The sequence below is a fragment of the Herpailurus yagouaroundi genome, unplaced genomic scaffold (assembly GCF_014898765.1).
Source record: "Herpailurus yagouaroundi ecotype Mexico unplaced genomic scaffold, PumYag 141, whole genome shotgun sequence".
Lineage (NCBI taxonomy): Eukaryota > Metazoa > Chordata > Mammalia > Carnivora > Felidae > Herpailurus > Herpailurus yagouaroundi.
Window position 1 is genome coordinate 54,865,963 of NW_024412396.1, and position 16,127 is coordinate 54,882,089.

The 16,127-nt window shown below is 41.5% G+C and overlaps 1 protein-coding gene and 1 long non-coding RNA gene across 5 annotated transcripts in view; one reads left to right on the forward strand and one right to left on the reverse strand.

The window, feature by feature from the left end:
- LOC121032142 (uncharacterized) overlaps positions 1-7,376 on the forward strand; it is a 32,394-nt gene extending 25,018 nt beyond the window's left edge. Inside the window, exon 2 of the long non-coding RNA XR_005791100.1 lies at positions 7,006-7,376. This is a non-coding gene — a long non-coding RNA (uncharacterized LOC121032142). The remainder of the gene's footprint in view (positions 1-7,005) is intronic.
- The window catches only part of STON2 (stonin 2), a 159,661-nt gene continuing 146,024 nt past the window's right edge, over positions 2,491-16,127 (reverse strand). For all 4 annotated transcript variants that reach the window (XM_040477923.1, XM_040477922.1, XM_040477919.1 and 1 more), the window contains 3 exons: positions 12,711-14,549; positions 6,944-7,146; positions 2,491-5,391 (listed from right to left, as the gene is read on the reverse strand). In XM_040477923.1, the coding sequence (XP_040333857.1) occupies positions 5,308-5,391; positions 6,944-7,146; positions 12,711-14,549 (2,126 nt within the window). In that variant the 3' untranslated portion in view covers positions 2,491-5,307. The remainder of the gene's footprint in view (positions 5,392-6,943; positions 7,147-12,710; positions 14,550-16,127) is intronic.

A 16,127-nucleotide genomic window follows, 5' to 3' on the forward strand; every position in this document is an offset into this window, starting at 1 on the left:
TTAAGTCTGCTCTTTTGTGGCTTTTCATTACCCACTATTATTTGCATCTCTGTAGACACTACCAAACACCTTCCTATGGATAGTTTCTATCTGTACAGGCTTGGAATTGCAAGTTCAGAGATATATTTTTCCCCCAATTCTTAAAACAAACAAACAAAAAAAGATGAGACTCTCAGTCAGATTTGCTAAGGCACACTAGAAGAAATGTAAAACTCCGTATTTCTTCTTTGAGTTAATATGTGGGAAAATATTACTGATACATTTATTTTCTACATCTTGTTTACTTTTTAATTCCTTAAATACATAAACATAAGTCACAATACCCAACGCAAGTTTCCTTTACAAAAAGCACAATTAAGAAATGATGGAGAAATGGTGACTTGTAGGAAATTGGCAGACATCGGCAATGTTCAGAAAACATCTTGAAAACTTGGGGAGAATGAGATGACTATTTTTATATGAAGAGCAGTCATGGTTTGAATGGGACTTGGTATAAGTTGTTAAAGATGATTTGTTTACTAGGTGATTTTGTTTGTGTGTGTGGACATTTTTGGTCAGTTTTGTTTGAATTTTCTGTTAAATGGCATTCTTAACATGACCTAAAACTCTAGATATGCTAGAATTCACTTACGATCATCATCTGGAGAACCATTAAAGTTACCAGTCCCAAGTGGGAGAATTCTAAAAGTAGGCTAGGTGGCAATGCTTCCTACTGAAATTAATTTAATATTCCCAAGGCTTTTAAACAATTTCAGATCATTCTGTGCTTTCCCACAACTAACCTCATAAAGAGATTGAAAGCAGCTCTGAAATCATGATTTAATTTCACGAGTTTCATCCTTACCATCTCAGTCCTCCATCTGCCTATGGTGACAAAACACAGTAACACCAGTCAGTAGTTAATGGTGGGGAAACCAAAGACATAGCACACCAATATTGGCCAAGCTTTCTCCTCCTGCTGACTATTCAAATGGGCAAGACATGTCTGACTTGAAGGAACAAAACTGAATCAATAATCTTGACTCATGGATAGCATCTGTGCTACTGTATTTTGGGCACAAAAATGTTTTTCAATATGAGTGAGAAAAACTGTAGTTTAAATTCAGCTGCACGTGAAGGCTATGTGCTGACAGTCATTAGTTGACAGTGGAAGCAGGAATAAAAAAAAATTAAGTCTTTCAGGAAATAAAGCTTGCTTGCTTATTTTAATAGAAGTATTTGATGATAAGTAAGGGCTAAGTTTCTTAGAGTTTCAGGTGAGTGTGCGTTTAACAAACATTTATTAAATACCTAATAATTTCTTTTTTCTTTCTTTTAAAAGTAATCTCTACACCTAACATGGGGCTTGAACTCATGTCCCAGAGATCAAGAGTTGCAGGCTCCAGGCGCCTGAGTGGCTCAGTTGGTTAAGCGTTCAACTCTCGATTTCAGCTCTGGTCATGATCTCACGGTTCATGAGATCGAGCCCTCTGTTGGGCACTGTGCTGGCAGAGCAGAACCTGCTTGGTATTCTTTCTCCACCTCTGTCTCTACTCCTCCCCTGCTTGCACACTGTCTCTCTCAAAATCAATAAAATAAATCTAAAAAAAAAGAAGGTGCATGCTCTACCAACTGAGCCAGCCAGGCACCCCCTAATAATTTCCTTTTATTTCACTAATATATGTTTGTCCTATCAGCAAGGATTTAAGGTGGCTGAAACCTTTCCCAAGCTTTCTCCTAGGTACTGAACATAAAGAATAAGATATATTCCTTGCCATCATGGATCATATTTCTTGGGGACTTTAATTTCTCAGGAAATAAACTCTTGCTCTCACCCACTGGATTTGAATAGAAATTGCTCCCATTTCAAATAAGAAATATATTGCATTAAAAAAATGTTCTCAAGGGTTATGAGTCCTGCCAATAATGCAGGAATGCTGAGAGCGGGAAAAGAACCAAATGAAAAAAAAAAATATCCAGATGATATTTAAGTGAAATGTAAAATTTTGAGAAAAAATAACTAGTATTATGTTTACAAGAGTGGCAAATGGGGTTTAATGGCCCACCACAAAATACCTTAGCTTCTCTTGTTTGACATATCACGACAAGTACATTTCTTATCCTCTTTTACTATAAAGTCACAAAGCAAGCCATGAGACTCAAAAGAAAGCATAGCTCTTAATATCATGTGACATCTAATTTATGTTCTAATAGTAATACTATGTATTGGTAAAGTGAATTTACTTTTAATATCTTCACATTATTGATAACATAGACAAGGACTACTTGTGACCACACACATACACACAATCCAGGTCCAGGGTAGTAAAAGAATCTGCACACCAAAAAGGTAATTTGCCTGTGTTTTCTATGTAGGCTATTCACATAACACTAGGCCTAAAAATAGATAGTATTATATCCCCCAAAGTCCCAGATGCTACCCATAATCAGTTTCCCGAAAACAGTAGTGGGAAAGCAAATTTGATGAAATCAAGGTGGTAGGTTTTTTTAAAAAAAATTATTATTAATAATAATTTGCTTGCTGAATGCAGATAGCATGGAAAGGATTTTCCTAACCCTTGGTTGAAAGAAAAAAAAAATCCACGTAAAAGCACAAAGGCAATGAGAATTAACTAAGATGGGGAGAAATCGTCCAACAGGCAGCACACATGTGATGCTGGCAGGTGAGGCAGAGATCTTGACAGGGTGCGCAGGTGCTAGCGTTTGGTAAGGAAGGTGTCAGAATGACCTTCACCTTGCCAGTTCTTTAGCGCATCTTGATGTTTCTGTGAGGAATCTCATGTGCCTTTCGTACAACAGGGGAAGGGCTCTGCCTCACTTGACAGAGAACTTCAGGAAATCCCAATGTATTTCACAAAGTTTACAAAACCACTTATCAAGGAGAAAACAACTAGAGTTAGAGAGTTACTACTGAGATTAGCCTATATGCAAAAGGGATCTTGGGAGCCATCTAGCCCAAATCCAGTGCCCCTTTCACAGCATCTGGGATGGATGGTTATTTTAACCTTTGTTTGGGCATTTGCAGCAATAGGAAATATTACTACACAAGTCTTTTCCCCTTTAGAACCACCACATTTAGAACCTCTTATTAGAAAATTCTTTCTTATGTTGAAGCAAACATCTGTTATCTATAAAGTTCCTCTTTGTTCCTATTTTTGCCCTTTGAAGTTACACAGGTAAGTCTTATTCTTCTCCCTTTTTAAAACTCAACGGAAATTTCAGGGCAGCTATATTATTTTATTCTCTCCTATTCTATTCCCCTGTCCCTTATATAATTAGACCCTTCACAACCCTGGTCACCTGCCTCTGGACACAACTGATTAATGTCTCTCTCAAAACATAGCATCCACAATTGAATCCAACCCTCCATCCAAATGTGGACTGACCAGTGCAGCATGCAGGGCTCCCTGGGCTTCTGTTACCACAGGTTGAATGCATTAACTTTGTGATAGTCACCATACACTCCTAATTCAAAACTGAAGTCCTGTTTCCCTAAGAAAACATTTCTACAGGAACCATTGTGAAACCATGATTTTTCAACAACCTTCCTGTCAACACACACGTAGGTAACACCACTCTGTATTTAGAAGGTTGTATTTAAGCAACTCAGAATATAGTGTTTAAGCAACTCAGAATATAGTGTCTCGTTAATGCCTACTGAATTTTATCCTTTTAGTTTCAGTCTTATGTTCAGGTATTTCAAAAAAAATGGTAATGATGTCTATGTTCTAGTGTCAGTACGTAGTTACAATTCAGTGAAAATTCACTGGATAAATTAACCCCAAATCTGCCAGTTGAGACTGGATATATCATTTATTTCTCTGTGTCATCTGACAAATCTTACAGGTATGCTTTCTGTCCCCTTACTTTATTCTTCACAGGAGAAGAAGGCAGATAGAACCGGCCTTTAAGCTGCTGAGCAGGTATTCCCTTCGGGATGGCCAATATAGTTCCTTGTATGGTAAGGAGACACCAAGATAGAAATAAGAAGTAGAAGTACAGAATATAAGCAGGAACATATGAAGGGAAAGAAGATCGAGTGTCCCAGACTCTTGGAATCAGATTTAATGCTCCCAACATTAGAAAAATAGGCCTTTCCTCCATTTCTACCCTAGAGTCTTCCGCTTTTTAGATCTGTTACAAAATTGTAATTATCAAACTCTGAATTTGGGGGGAGAGCTCATATACGAAAAGCTTGGTTTAAAACAGCTTTTAAATTTTTAAAACTAAAAGCTTAGCTTTAAAACAGCTTTTAAAATTATCTTTTCCACTTATATTTCCTGTAAAGTCTGAATTAAAGAGACATGCAACTGTCTATAGGCTTGAGGTATAAAAAGAGCTCCCAAATGCCCTGACATATGCCTGAGGTATACATACATACATACATATACACACATATATATGTATATATATATAGGTGTGTGTATATATATGTGTGTGTATATATATATATATCTCCATCCATTTGTTTCAGAAACAGAAATGGCCTGTATTTTTCAGTGTGAATTTGGGAATTCTCTGAGATTGAAGTTGTCTCCTGAATTGAATATTATGTTACAATTAATGGCCCTTTTCCCCAGAATGAAGAAAAATCAGCTCAGTTTTGCTTTCCCTTCAATAGCCACCCTTTGCAGAATGTGGGGATAATCACAGAATAAAAAAGTATCCTATTGTGCCTTTTTTCCATTGTTTATTGTGACTCAGGGTGGTGAACCCTGGGAACAGAGAGATGGAAAAAGTGTTTTAATCAAAACCATCCAGAACTGGGAGGGAAACGTCTTGAAAACTTCTGTTGCATAGTGTTAACATTTAAAGAATGGAGACATGTACAAAGAGCCTAGTAGACCCAAAGAGGAAATTTGTTTTGTACTTCACCTCTTCTGAACCTTTTTCTAGAGGGAGTGATAGAGGTGGATTCTGAATGAACTTTCTCAAGACTGTGTTTTCTAGAAAATCATGTAAGTGACAGATGAACATCAGAAGGAAATGGGGCCAACACTCATGTGGAAGGTTCTCTTCCTGACTCCAACAGTGACAACAAACCACACCCAACAGCTGTGAGATAAGCAGAGTGAAGAAAAGGAGGCTTAATTAGACAATAAGCCCCAAAAGTCAGGTGAACTAGGTGCATCATCAGGCATATCAGGGTCTCTCCAAAGCAACCACCTCAAGGTTCCCTGTTAAAATACAGGTAACTACAGGAAGGTCCAAAATACTGTTCCCAACATGGAGTAGTCATGGTAGGTACTGACTTGAACTTCAGCTATTCATGAGAACTTGGGTCATGCCCCCTGCAGTAGGGCTTTGTCACTGGACCCCACACTCCTTGGGATTTTCCATTTCATCTCCTTCAAAGTCTGGCTTCAAACTCTTTTTTTGCTCAATTTCCACCTGCCAAGAATAGAAGTTGGAGAGAAATATCAGAAAGAGGAGAAAAACATCCCAATAATAAATAATCTCAAAGAGAATACCTCACCACGCTCATTGAGATTCCCTGTAATTTTGTTAATGTTCTGGGCTTTAGCCACACTGAAGATACTGGCCCTGAGTATATTAGGATTATCTCTTTGCACATGTTCTTTGCTTGCTCTGGAATCCCCCTTCTTCACAGTCCACCTGGAAAATTCTTATTCTTTGTCTTGCATAGTGGTTCAAAGGTCACCTTGAGTCATGTTCCCAAGTCATTAGGTAGAGTGAGGCATTCTTCCTGGGCATATTTCCACTGTACCTGGTACACCTGCCCGGCCCACCCCCAACCACAGGCTCCATAGGACAGGGGTATGCCCTTGTTGACTATTGTACTCCAATAATGTAGGTATACAGCAGGAGAGCACAAAGGTTTATCAAAATGACTGAATTCCTTTCCATCTGGCTGTCTATACTCTCCGTTACTTTATCTCTTCCCAAAGTTAAGTATTTTAGTGTTTATAGTTCTTCCTGTGTCTCCTGCAAAATACGGCAGCTACAACTATGAAGGGATTAATAAATTCATCTTGCCTTGAAAGTGACACACGCTGAAGCCTTTGACAAGTCAGAAAGGAAATCTATCAAGCTAGAGAGTTTCATAATTAAAACTACTCTTCTCTTCACCACTTTGGATATTTATGATGAAGGGAACAATTAAAGAAAAAACAGAGGAGGGTCATGCTTGATGAAAGTGCTATATTTTCCCTGGCCACAAGATGGAGTATGTGTTCTTTTTGGTAGTTTAAGGTTTTAGATCACACAACTAAGGAAACATTGAAGAACAATAAATAACCTTGAAAAACTAAGGATATTATTATGAATAAAAAAATTATTAAACCGTTTGCAAAATAATTCTTCAATAACCCCCATTTTCTATCTTTGGCATTTAATCTGCTATTGAATTTCCAATGCCTGAAGATAGAATCACTATTTATATCAGAACACTCCAACTTAGTTTCCTCCTTCCACAGCCCTGATCCTGTTACTATTACAGAAGCTTGCTTGGCTTTTGAATTTTGTCCTGGTATAGCCCAGTGACCAGGTCATAGGTGTCCTGACTTTACTCAGATCTACTTCACCAACTCTGAAGCTGAATGAAATACATGCTTTGGGTTAGCGCTTTCCTGAACTCCCCTCCACTTTCAAGTTCACAACTTCTGCAACATATATTATGAGTAATACTAATTCCTTTACCCCATGACTCTTTTGTTGTTGTTCATGATGACTGAAAAACATTATACTCTCCTCTTTCATTCACCTCTTTATTTTTTCCCAACCTTTCTCTTGCCCACCAGTGAGACTATTCATTCAAATCAGAGCAGACTCATCCACAGCTATGCACGGTGTACCTCTCTCTAAGGCGGTAAGAGAACATCCTGCATTCAAGGCAGGCACTGCTAAAGGGAACAAGACAGGGGAGGGGAAGGGGGTGAACAAATGGACCTGGAAACATTAGCCAGACGCCTCCCGAGGCTACCTTGTAGCTGTAGTGTGCAGAATAATTGACCCACTTCCTGACATCAGTCTTGTCTTCCACAGAGATGGATCTTACGGCAGCTTTAGAGGCAGAAGTTGTGGGCATGCTGAACTCAACATTCACGTGACTGGCAAATCTGGAAGGCACTTCCCGGTCAGAGCCAAGTTCAAGGTGGCAGAAGAAACAGTGTGGGTGACCAGAAGCTATGAAAGGAAAAGAATTTAGACATTAGGTTCTTTGAGGATGACATGGAAGAAGAGGCCAAAAGAGCCACTCAATAGCAAAGGAGGCTCAGCACCAGGCAGTCTTTCCGAGGGTCCAATGCTGAGCGGAGGACTTACAACAGAAATCACACTGCCTGTGCCTCAGACCCTTCTGATTACAGTAGCCTTGTATCCTAGCAATAAAACCCACAGCCTGAAAAACCCACTCAGGTCAGGGTGATAATGGGAACACAACACAAATAATAAGTAATAGAGGCTGTAAATTGGCAGGAAGGAATAAAAGGGATCAGCACTTAGCACCTAATAGAGCATCAATGACAGCCATGTGGAGCAAAGTAATTAATTCCCTTTGAAAGATGGATTTTCTTTTTTTAATTAAAAAAAATTTAATGTTTATTTTTGAGAGACAGGGAGAGAGACAGAGAGACAGAGTGCGAGCAAGGCAGGGGAAGAGAGAGAGGTAGACATAGAATCCAAAGCAGGCTCCAGGCTCTGAGATGTCAGCACAGAGCCCAACGCGAAGCTCGAACCCACAAACCGTGAGATCATGACCTGAGCCAAAGTTGTAGACTTAACTAACTGAACCACCTAGGCACCCAGAAGATGAATTTTCTTAATCATCTTAATCATCTCATATTTTTCAAAGATGCTTTTGGAATGTCTCTGTGGGTAAATGGCACACGTAAATGATGAAGCCCTTATAAACAACAGCTTTGCATTAAGGAAGCACATGGTATGCTGGGTAGAACACAGGCCAACAGGACACCGAGTATGACTTCTAGCTCTCCTGCTAAGTGTCAGAAATCTTGCACCCACATCCTTGTTCTCTCCAGCTTCAAGTCCTGATTTGGGAAGTGGGGAAATGGAGGTAGGTCAATGCAAGGCACAGTCCTTTCCTGTTCTTTAATTCTACAAATCTATGGTTCGTTCTACTGTACGTGGCTGAAAAACTTGAGGACCGATTAGCTGAGTGAAAAGAGAGCTTAGTTCTGTGACTGTAACCTTTGAAGCATCGTTGTTTGTTGAGCATCCTTTACTGTCCCAGCTGCTGTGTGCACACCCTCTCTCCGTATCTTCATAACAATCCCTTGAGGTCATAGCCATTCCAGTCTACAGATGAGGCAACCAAGGCTTCGGGGAGGTAAAGCGAGCCGCCCAGTCAGAACTGCAAAGTGGCAGAATGAGAACTGAACCCAAGCAGTCAGTCTCCAAAGTGCTTTAGCCACTTTGTCTGAGTCACAGCCACCCTCATGGTCTCCCATCTCAAGACCAGGTTTTGCAGGGTGACATGAGTAGAGAAGTGAGCTGTAAGAACCCCCATACAACAACTCACCGTGGATAAACAACGTGACACGGCTTTGACTGTTATGTAACAGCAAGAGTCCTAAGTTATCTGAGCTTCCCCAAATAAACAATTTCAATTTTCTTTATTGGTCTGGACAGGACTTTTTAATCTCGGAGAGTGAGGACATACACACCCGCTCTCCAAGGAAAACATCACGCAGTGAAGTATTTGTTTTGCTCTATTTCACAAATAACATATTTCAGGGGTTATTTCTAAAGAGTAATACTTTGGGAAATTGAGAAACTTGCACTGGTTTCTAGGAAAGAAATTTAAATTTGATACATATGTTAGTAAAAATTATATTATCTAAAAATGAACCCAGGTGATTTATTTTAAATTACAATTGTGATTACACAGCTTTCAGTTACTGAGCATTTCTTACAGGCCAGCGACTGTGCTAAACACTTAAAAGCATTATCTAATTTCTATCTTAATGAGCTAGGTATTCATAATCCTCTTCTGTAAATGAGGAAAATAAGATTTCTCTGAGAGGTTTAAGTAAATGGCCTGAGGTCTTACAGCCACTAAATTGCAGCATTGGGAATAAAACTCAGATCTGACAGATTCCAAATTATGTCCTAAACTCCTCTCAATATATTGCTATAGATTTAGATCACTCTGAAGTACACAGAGTTTACTTTAATTCAATGGCAACTTGAACAACAGTTTTACCCAGTTACCCTTAAACATTGTCAGAATACTGAGAAATCATTACTTTCCACAAAGCAGATGTCTCCTCTCACCTTCCAAAGTGTATTCACAGCAAACCCTATGAAAGCAGTATTCCCTCTGGATTCCAGGCGTCCACTAATGGACGCCCACGATGTATAGGGCTGAGGGACAGATAGGGGTATGCAATTCTGAAATCTAGTACAGTTTGATTTACGGTAATGAACTATGTGAACCCACACATTTTGTCATCTTCCTTGATGAAACCAAGAAAATTTAATTTAAAATTTAGATTTCTACTTTCCATAAAAGGTGAATTATATTGAAATTGTTTTTCTCTTGGTCTAATATTAGAGAACTGGAGTTCCAGCAAAGAAAGCTACCTGTGCAGGACAGAATGCTTTGTTTCCTGGCGGATGATCTGGGAAAGCAGTAGGACTTGTTCTGGTGCCTTCTAGGATTACGAGAAGCTTTTGGGGTCAGGGTGAAAAGGGTCCCCGAAGAGTGCAGGTGGGGGGGCAGGGGGCGTGGGGAGGGGATGACTGTACATGCACACAGCTGGGCTAGGCCCACCACTTCAGGCCACGTTGGACTCCAGTGGCAGCTTGTTAGTCTTTTGGTGACTGGGACTGGGACAAGCCCTCTGTGACTACAGCCTCAGATGCCAGCAAAGCCAGGGGTACAGACCTACAGACCCATGCTGCCTGTGGTCTGACTGTCCTGCCTGCTGCAAGTTACGGATACAGGGCCACTGCCGGTAGAAGTAAGCACGCAGAGGTTCAGGCCTCCTTTACTGTAAACAGAGGTGTGAGAATTATGGAAAATAACCTGTAAAAGGCACTTTCCCAAGGCTCTCTGAAGACCAAGATAGAGGAGCTCAGGAAAGGGATGATTACTAATAGATCATCAATTCAGTGGTTTCATGGAGGGCACACTGGATGGGGACAGGAGGAGCTGGTCCCAGGGAACACCAGCAACGCTAAGAACCTGCTGTCTGACTTAATTCAGATTCTGTGTGTCTTGAGTTGCCAGAAAAGGGTGTTATCAATTTCCTGAACAGATCCAGAAATATACCATTGGTCAGGAGTAGTATTAGAAGCCCTTTGCCGGGGTGGGGGTGGGGGGCTGCTACTAAAAATGCATAACCATGAATAACAAAAGCAGGGATGAGGGGGTAGCTTAACTGAGAAACATTCCCAAATATCCTTATGCTGTCCTGGATTTCAAAAATCTTTCACAAAGGTTCCAGTAATCAGGAAATACATTTGTAATATATAAGCTTCATTAACTTGGCCTTGAGCCTACTGAACACTCACCTGCTGGGAAAGCATTAAAGAACGTGTTTGCTGAAGACCTGTATCTACCCGTGTCCTGCATCCATTCCCCCCTTTCTTCTGGTAACAATCTTTTTCCCCTCCCTCTGCTTTGGGAGATAATCTTCCCCAGCACTGCATGTCATTTTGGAGGTCATGTCAGTCAAAATGCGCTGTCTTCCCCTTGACTCTTGACAGAAAACGGCTTGTGATGATTTATGTCAATAGCTGCGGACTGAGGAGGCATCTCACAGCTCTGCTTTCAAGAGCCATCCTTTCTATGCCTGTTCATTCAACCCTTCCAGCCTTTCCTTCAGCGCTCTGAGCTATCCTCCAACAATCTTTTGTTTCGTTTTGTTTTTGCTGCTTATAACCAAAACTCCTCATACAGTACTTTTAAATATTTGAGAGAAAGAACTCTGAAGCAAATGAGATAGAGGTGTACACATTGAGAAAACTGAAAATCTCTCTTCCCTTAGAGGAAGTTACTTCACGTTTGTGTCTATTTGGTATCCTCTACTAAGAGGCAGCTGTGGTATTGAGAAAAGACCCCTGGATGTGGCTTTGTGACTTCAGATAAGTCATGTCACTCTCGGTCCTTAATTTTCTCATCTGTAGAATGAAGAGGTTTGACTCAAGTTATTCCCAAGGCCCCTTCCAGCTTGAAAACTCGGTAATCCCATAATGAAGTTATCTGAATCCATAGGTAACAAACTGAAGAGCTAAGCATTCCGATAAACATAAACCTGAGGCCTTGTCTTTTCTGATGTCAAGTCTCCAGCAGGTTAAACAGTAATTTGCTTCCTACCGCCTCAGTTCTCTTCTCAGGGGCTTCTGTGCCAAAGGACAGTTCAGGGCTTCTCCTCTCTTCTGTCAGTTCAGGGCAGGCCCCATGGCTGAGGTGGAGATCACCGTGCTATCACTAGGAGAATACAGTGCTGACCGGGGAGAAACAAATACCCAAGCACAGAGAGGAAGACTTTGTTTTTAAAAATCCTGTCAGTTTAGAAATGGCAGGGGGGCGGGGGATGGCCAACCCAGCCTCAAACACAGAGGTCCAATTGTCTTTTCATTTTGCACCGCTACACCCAGTGTCTGACACAGAATGCCCCGGTGTGTTCCACCCCCCTGGACTGCTTGGGGAGGTGACCAGATCATACTGCCTCTTGCCATCACATCACGATACATTTTGGGTTCGATGACAGGACCACTCCACCCTCAGAACAGGAAATGAAGACTCTATAAACACACCACTAGGATTTAATAGTAGAATGGAAGAATATCTGCATAAGAGAAGGACATTTCCGTCAAGTTTTTCTAAACTTTACTCCTTTTGCTAGGCTCGGATATCTATTTGTTAACAGATGGGCACAATTTATTATAAACAAGAAGAGAAGTGCTTTAAAGGATCACAGCATCATGAGCTTACTGCCTGTCATTGGAGTCACTTGGACTTCCTCTAAGAAATAGGGCTATTAGAACTAGTTGGATCACTCCCTAGTTTTGTCATTTCGTTAACTTCACTGGACCCCTGAGGAAAGTCATTGCCTTCTGTGCTCACTCAAGCACAAAAGCACCCCTTATAGCCATGAGCAAGCCAGCTAGGGCTGGTTAGCTTGCTTTCTTTGTGTAATTCAAACATACCTTCCTTTATTGATTTGGTTTTTTTGTCCGACAGAATCTCAGCCCTATTGGACCTTCTGGTCCTGGCTGGATCTTCAGTCTCATCAGAGGCCATTTCTTCCCTTGCTGCATCCTCAAATCCCAACTCCAAGTTGGAGATGTTATGATTGACAGGTCTTGCACATGGTGACTCGAATCTTAAATCTAACTGAGAAAGATACCTCTTCAGAACCCAGAAGCCTGCTAGGATCTGGAAACAGCTTCCAGCACCACATATAATACTTATATGAGTCAGAAAAGAATACAAACTCATAAGCTGCCCTGGAAACGTGCTTAGCGGCTCAACCCGCTAATAACGCAGAATTCTCTGGAAGAAGTGTGATAACAAAGGGGTAAGAACATGTTGTGAACTGGGTCATTCACGTTTGTTCCTTACTCCGCACAAGTATTTTTGATTTTCTGGTCCCATTCCTCCATTACCATTTGTCACCCAACGGAAACCAGCACTTAATAGGGGAACAGAGTGTGGAACTTGGACCCCTGCTCTTCTGTAACCATGTGGCAGTTTTCACAGAAGAGAAGCCTGTACCTACCCGAGTTTTTGTCAGGCAGTCGGTTTATCCTCCACACAATGGAGTTGAAGGCATGCTCGTACTTGGCAGTTCCCAGAGTTACTCTCATGACAGGCTCAGAGCCAGATACACTAGTTGAACCAAAACTTGCCCCCCGGTTCACTTTAGCTTTTAGAGACTTTTCCCCCAGGACACTTTCCCTGCGGAAGTTTTTCACCCACTCACTGGGCACGGGGTAATGAACCATCACATTCTCACAGGGAACCTGGGTGAGAGGGTCTCGGTTAGAGGAGAAGCCGGTTGACATCCTCAGCCAGCTCTGCACCTCCACCTCTGCCCCATTGATGCTTGCTGCTGTCCTGAGTGTGAAAGGCAAGGTCTTTTCTGCAAATATTGTCCTGAACCGCATTAGCTCAAACCGGCAGGCGTCCAAAGGGTTGAACAGAATGACCCGTGAGTTGTTGAATACATCCTCATCCACGCACCCATGAAAATGGCACTGATGGAGCTTGATCCACTTTGTGGTGGTGGTCGGCATGATGTCCTGCCGGGAAACGATTTCGTTCCCTTTGACAAGGACATCGTTGAGGCCCAAGCGGCACTCTGCAAGCCCAGAGAGGAAACTCAGAATGTGGATCCGTGTCAGGACATGGTGCTGGAGAATCTGGTTGTCTCCCTTGCTCACAATGCCAGAGAACTCATCCCTGACATCCACAGTAATCTCCTCTTCAAGGTAGTTCAAGCCCACTGTGCTTAAGTCCATTGACAACACTGGCAGATTCATGAGCCGGTCCTGAACGGCTCGGATGAAACTGAGGAAGTCATCGTAATTGGTGGTGCCCAGCTTGATCACTTGTTCCCTCTCTGCTGTGTGGGCCACAGCAGGTTTGGGCTGGTATTTCTTCTTCTCCTTGTAGGTGACACGGTCTATTCGCAAGCTGTGGATCCTGCCATTCTCATCATAGTTTTGGAGCCGGGGTTCTGAAATTTCATGGCAGATCTCCAGCTTGAACTCACGGAATGGTTTTTCTAGGCCCTGCTCATAATACAGCTGCAAGTAACCACTGTCTGTCAGTTTGATGTAGATGGGTCCCCAGTGCCTAGACGACATGATGTTTTTCTTCTCAGGGATCCTTAGCATCATTGGCCATCCATCCCTGGGCTGGGACAGCACTGAACCAGGTGGGTGGTCATCTAGTTCAATCCAGGCTTTCGGGTCATCATCTGGTAGTGTCGTACTGCTTAAGTGATCAGGATCATCAATCTGGAGTTGTTTGAGTTTTTCAACGGCATCAGAGTGTGACTGGTTTTTGCTTGAGTCATCAAAACTGATGGCATCTTGGTAGATGACAATGAGAGAATCTCTTTGGCTTTTGCCTGTGGCACTGGAAATGGAATTGTTTTGGGAGCGTCTCTCCTGCTCCTCAAAAAAAGCAATGAAAGGGTTGATGGGGGAAGGCTGTACATCCTGCAGAGTCTCATTCAGGAAAGGATTGGTTGCCCTCCAAGGTGGAGCCTCGGTTATGGAAGGCGGATGGTTTAAGGAGGAAATGTCCAGCTTCTGAACTTTGGAAAAGTTCATCAATGTGCTCTTGGGACGTTCCCTCTTCTTAAATGACCCAGCTGAGTGATAAGGTACATCTGGGATCACAGATGCAGTAGGTGGTGGGTTTGGCTTCAGGGGAGAGGTGACTGGTGGCAAAGGGCAGCTGACTTCATTGTCATCAAAAGTCACCCAGCTGGGGAAACGAGCAGAAGTCACTGGAGTTGCAGGGTGTCCATTCGTGGCTGGACTACTGGCCGGCCAGCTGACAGCCTCCATCTCTACCTCTTCATCTTCCTGGAGTGAGGAAGAACTGTCTGCAAGAAAAAGGAGAGCTTATGAGGGCTGCTATTCAGGGCCTCTACAAGTACGGGAAACTGAGGTATGGGAATGAAGGATGAGTAGAATTTTATCTGGAATCTGATAAATTCAAAAGCAGCTCACTACCTGTCTCAAGTGCTAGTCTGGGCACAGAATCTCATAATTTTGTAATAAGCACACCAAAGGGGCCACACATCAAATGCAGTAAGAATACAAATAGGTCTATCAATACAGAAGCACTGATAGGCCCAAGGTCCCTTGCAGTTTAACTCTTATACATTCTCCCTTTATTTAATAGAAGTTTCTAGAATAGATTTTTTTTTTACTGTGCTATAAAGTATGCATTCTTAATTCTTAGACATTGATAACCACCTCCTACATAAAATGATATAAAGCTGATCTCATTAGACAAGTTATCTGCTCTAAGTGATAATATGATTACAAATAATGCAATTGGGGGGAATTTGCCCAAATGTGATCAATAAATATTAAAAACAAAGTGTTAACATCCTGAATAAGGTCATACAGGTAAATAAGAAGGCTATAAAAACTCCAATAGAAATACAGACAAAGGACACATACAGAAAGCTCAGGAGAGAGAAACTAAAAATGTCTAATAAGCATGTGAAAATGTCCAATCTCACTGGAAATAAGAAAAAAAATGCAGATTAAAAACAATCAGTGAAGATTCTTAAAGTTTTTACTCTTCAATGAAGGTAAGGGTACTATGATATGAACAGTAAATAGACCTTTAATGGGACTCTAAGTTGCTACAAACTCTCTGAAAGTGGTTTGGCCATTTGTATTAAGGCCTTACAAATGTGCATAAATAATAACTTTGTAATTCTTCCCTAAGGAAATAAATCTAAATTGTGAATGAAGTTTTGGGTGAATGTTAAGAAACGGAGGTACACAATAGAATACCCAGCCATTAAAATGTTTACAAGTATGCAATGACATGAGGAAATACTTATAATTTCTTCTATTTTCTCTAAAATACTTTTCCATCTTGGAGTTTATTTATTTTATGCAGATAAAAAAGTATTATTACAAATAAAACTCCACCCTGGCAGGGCCTTCAAGGAAGGGGAGGCAGAACTCGAGTTTCCATAAGGGAAAGATCCAAACCTTTCAGTCAGCATCAAGACCCTGTGTGTCTGCGGGGACTGTGGGAGGGGAGGGGAAAGTGAAGCCTTTAGCAAGGAGTGGATTCTGATGAAGGAGTGGCACGGAAAACAAATCTGGCATCCAGTAGATATTCAGTAAAACTTTGTTGAGTGACTAAGTGAGAAAAGAGTTTGCACTGGAGCAGTTCTATTTACTCTGTTCCTGGAGAAATGTCGAGGGGGGACCTCTGCCACCACTTTACCCACTGTTTCTATTTCCAGTAATGTGGCACGAAAGAGAAATGGATGCTCAGTGGTTGAGTCAAGTAGTTGAGTTTTCTGACCACTTCCCTTAACTGTCACAAATATCATATCTGACCAAACCAAATTAGTAATGCTGCACATAAATGGAAGTAGAATTACATGTGGTGGGATGGCTGCTTGTCGTTCATCTTTTTTTTTTTTTTA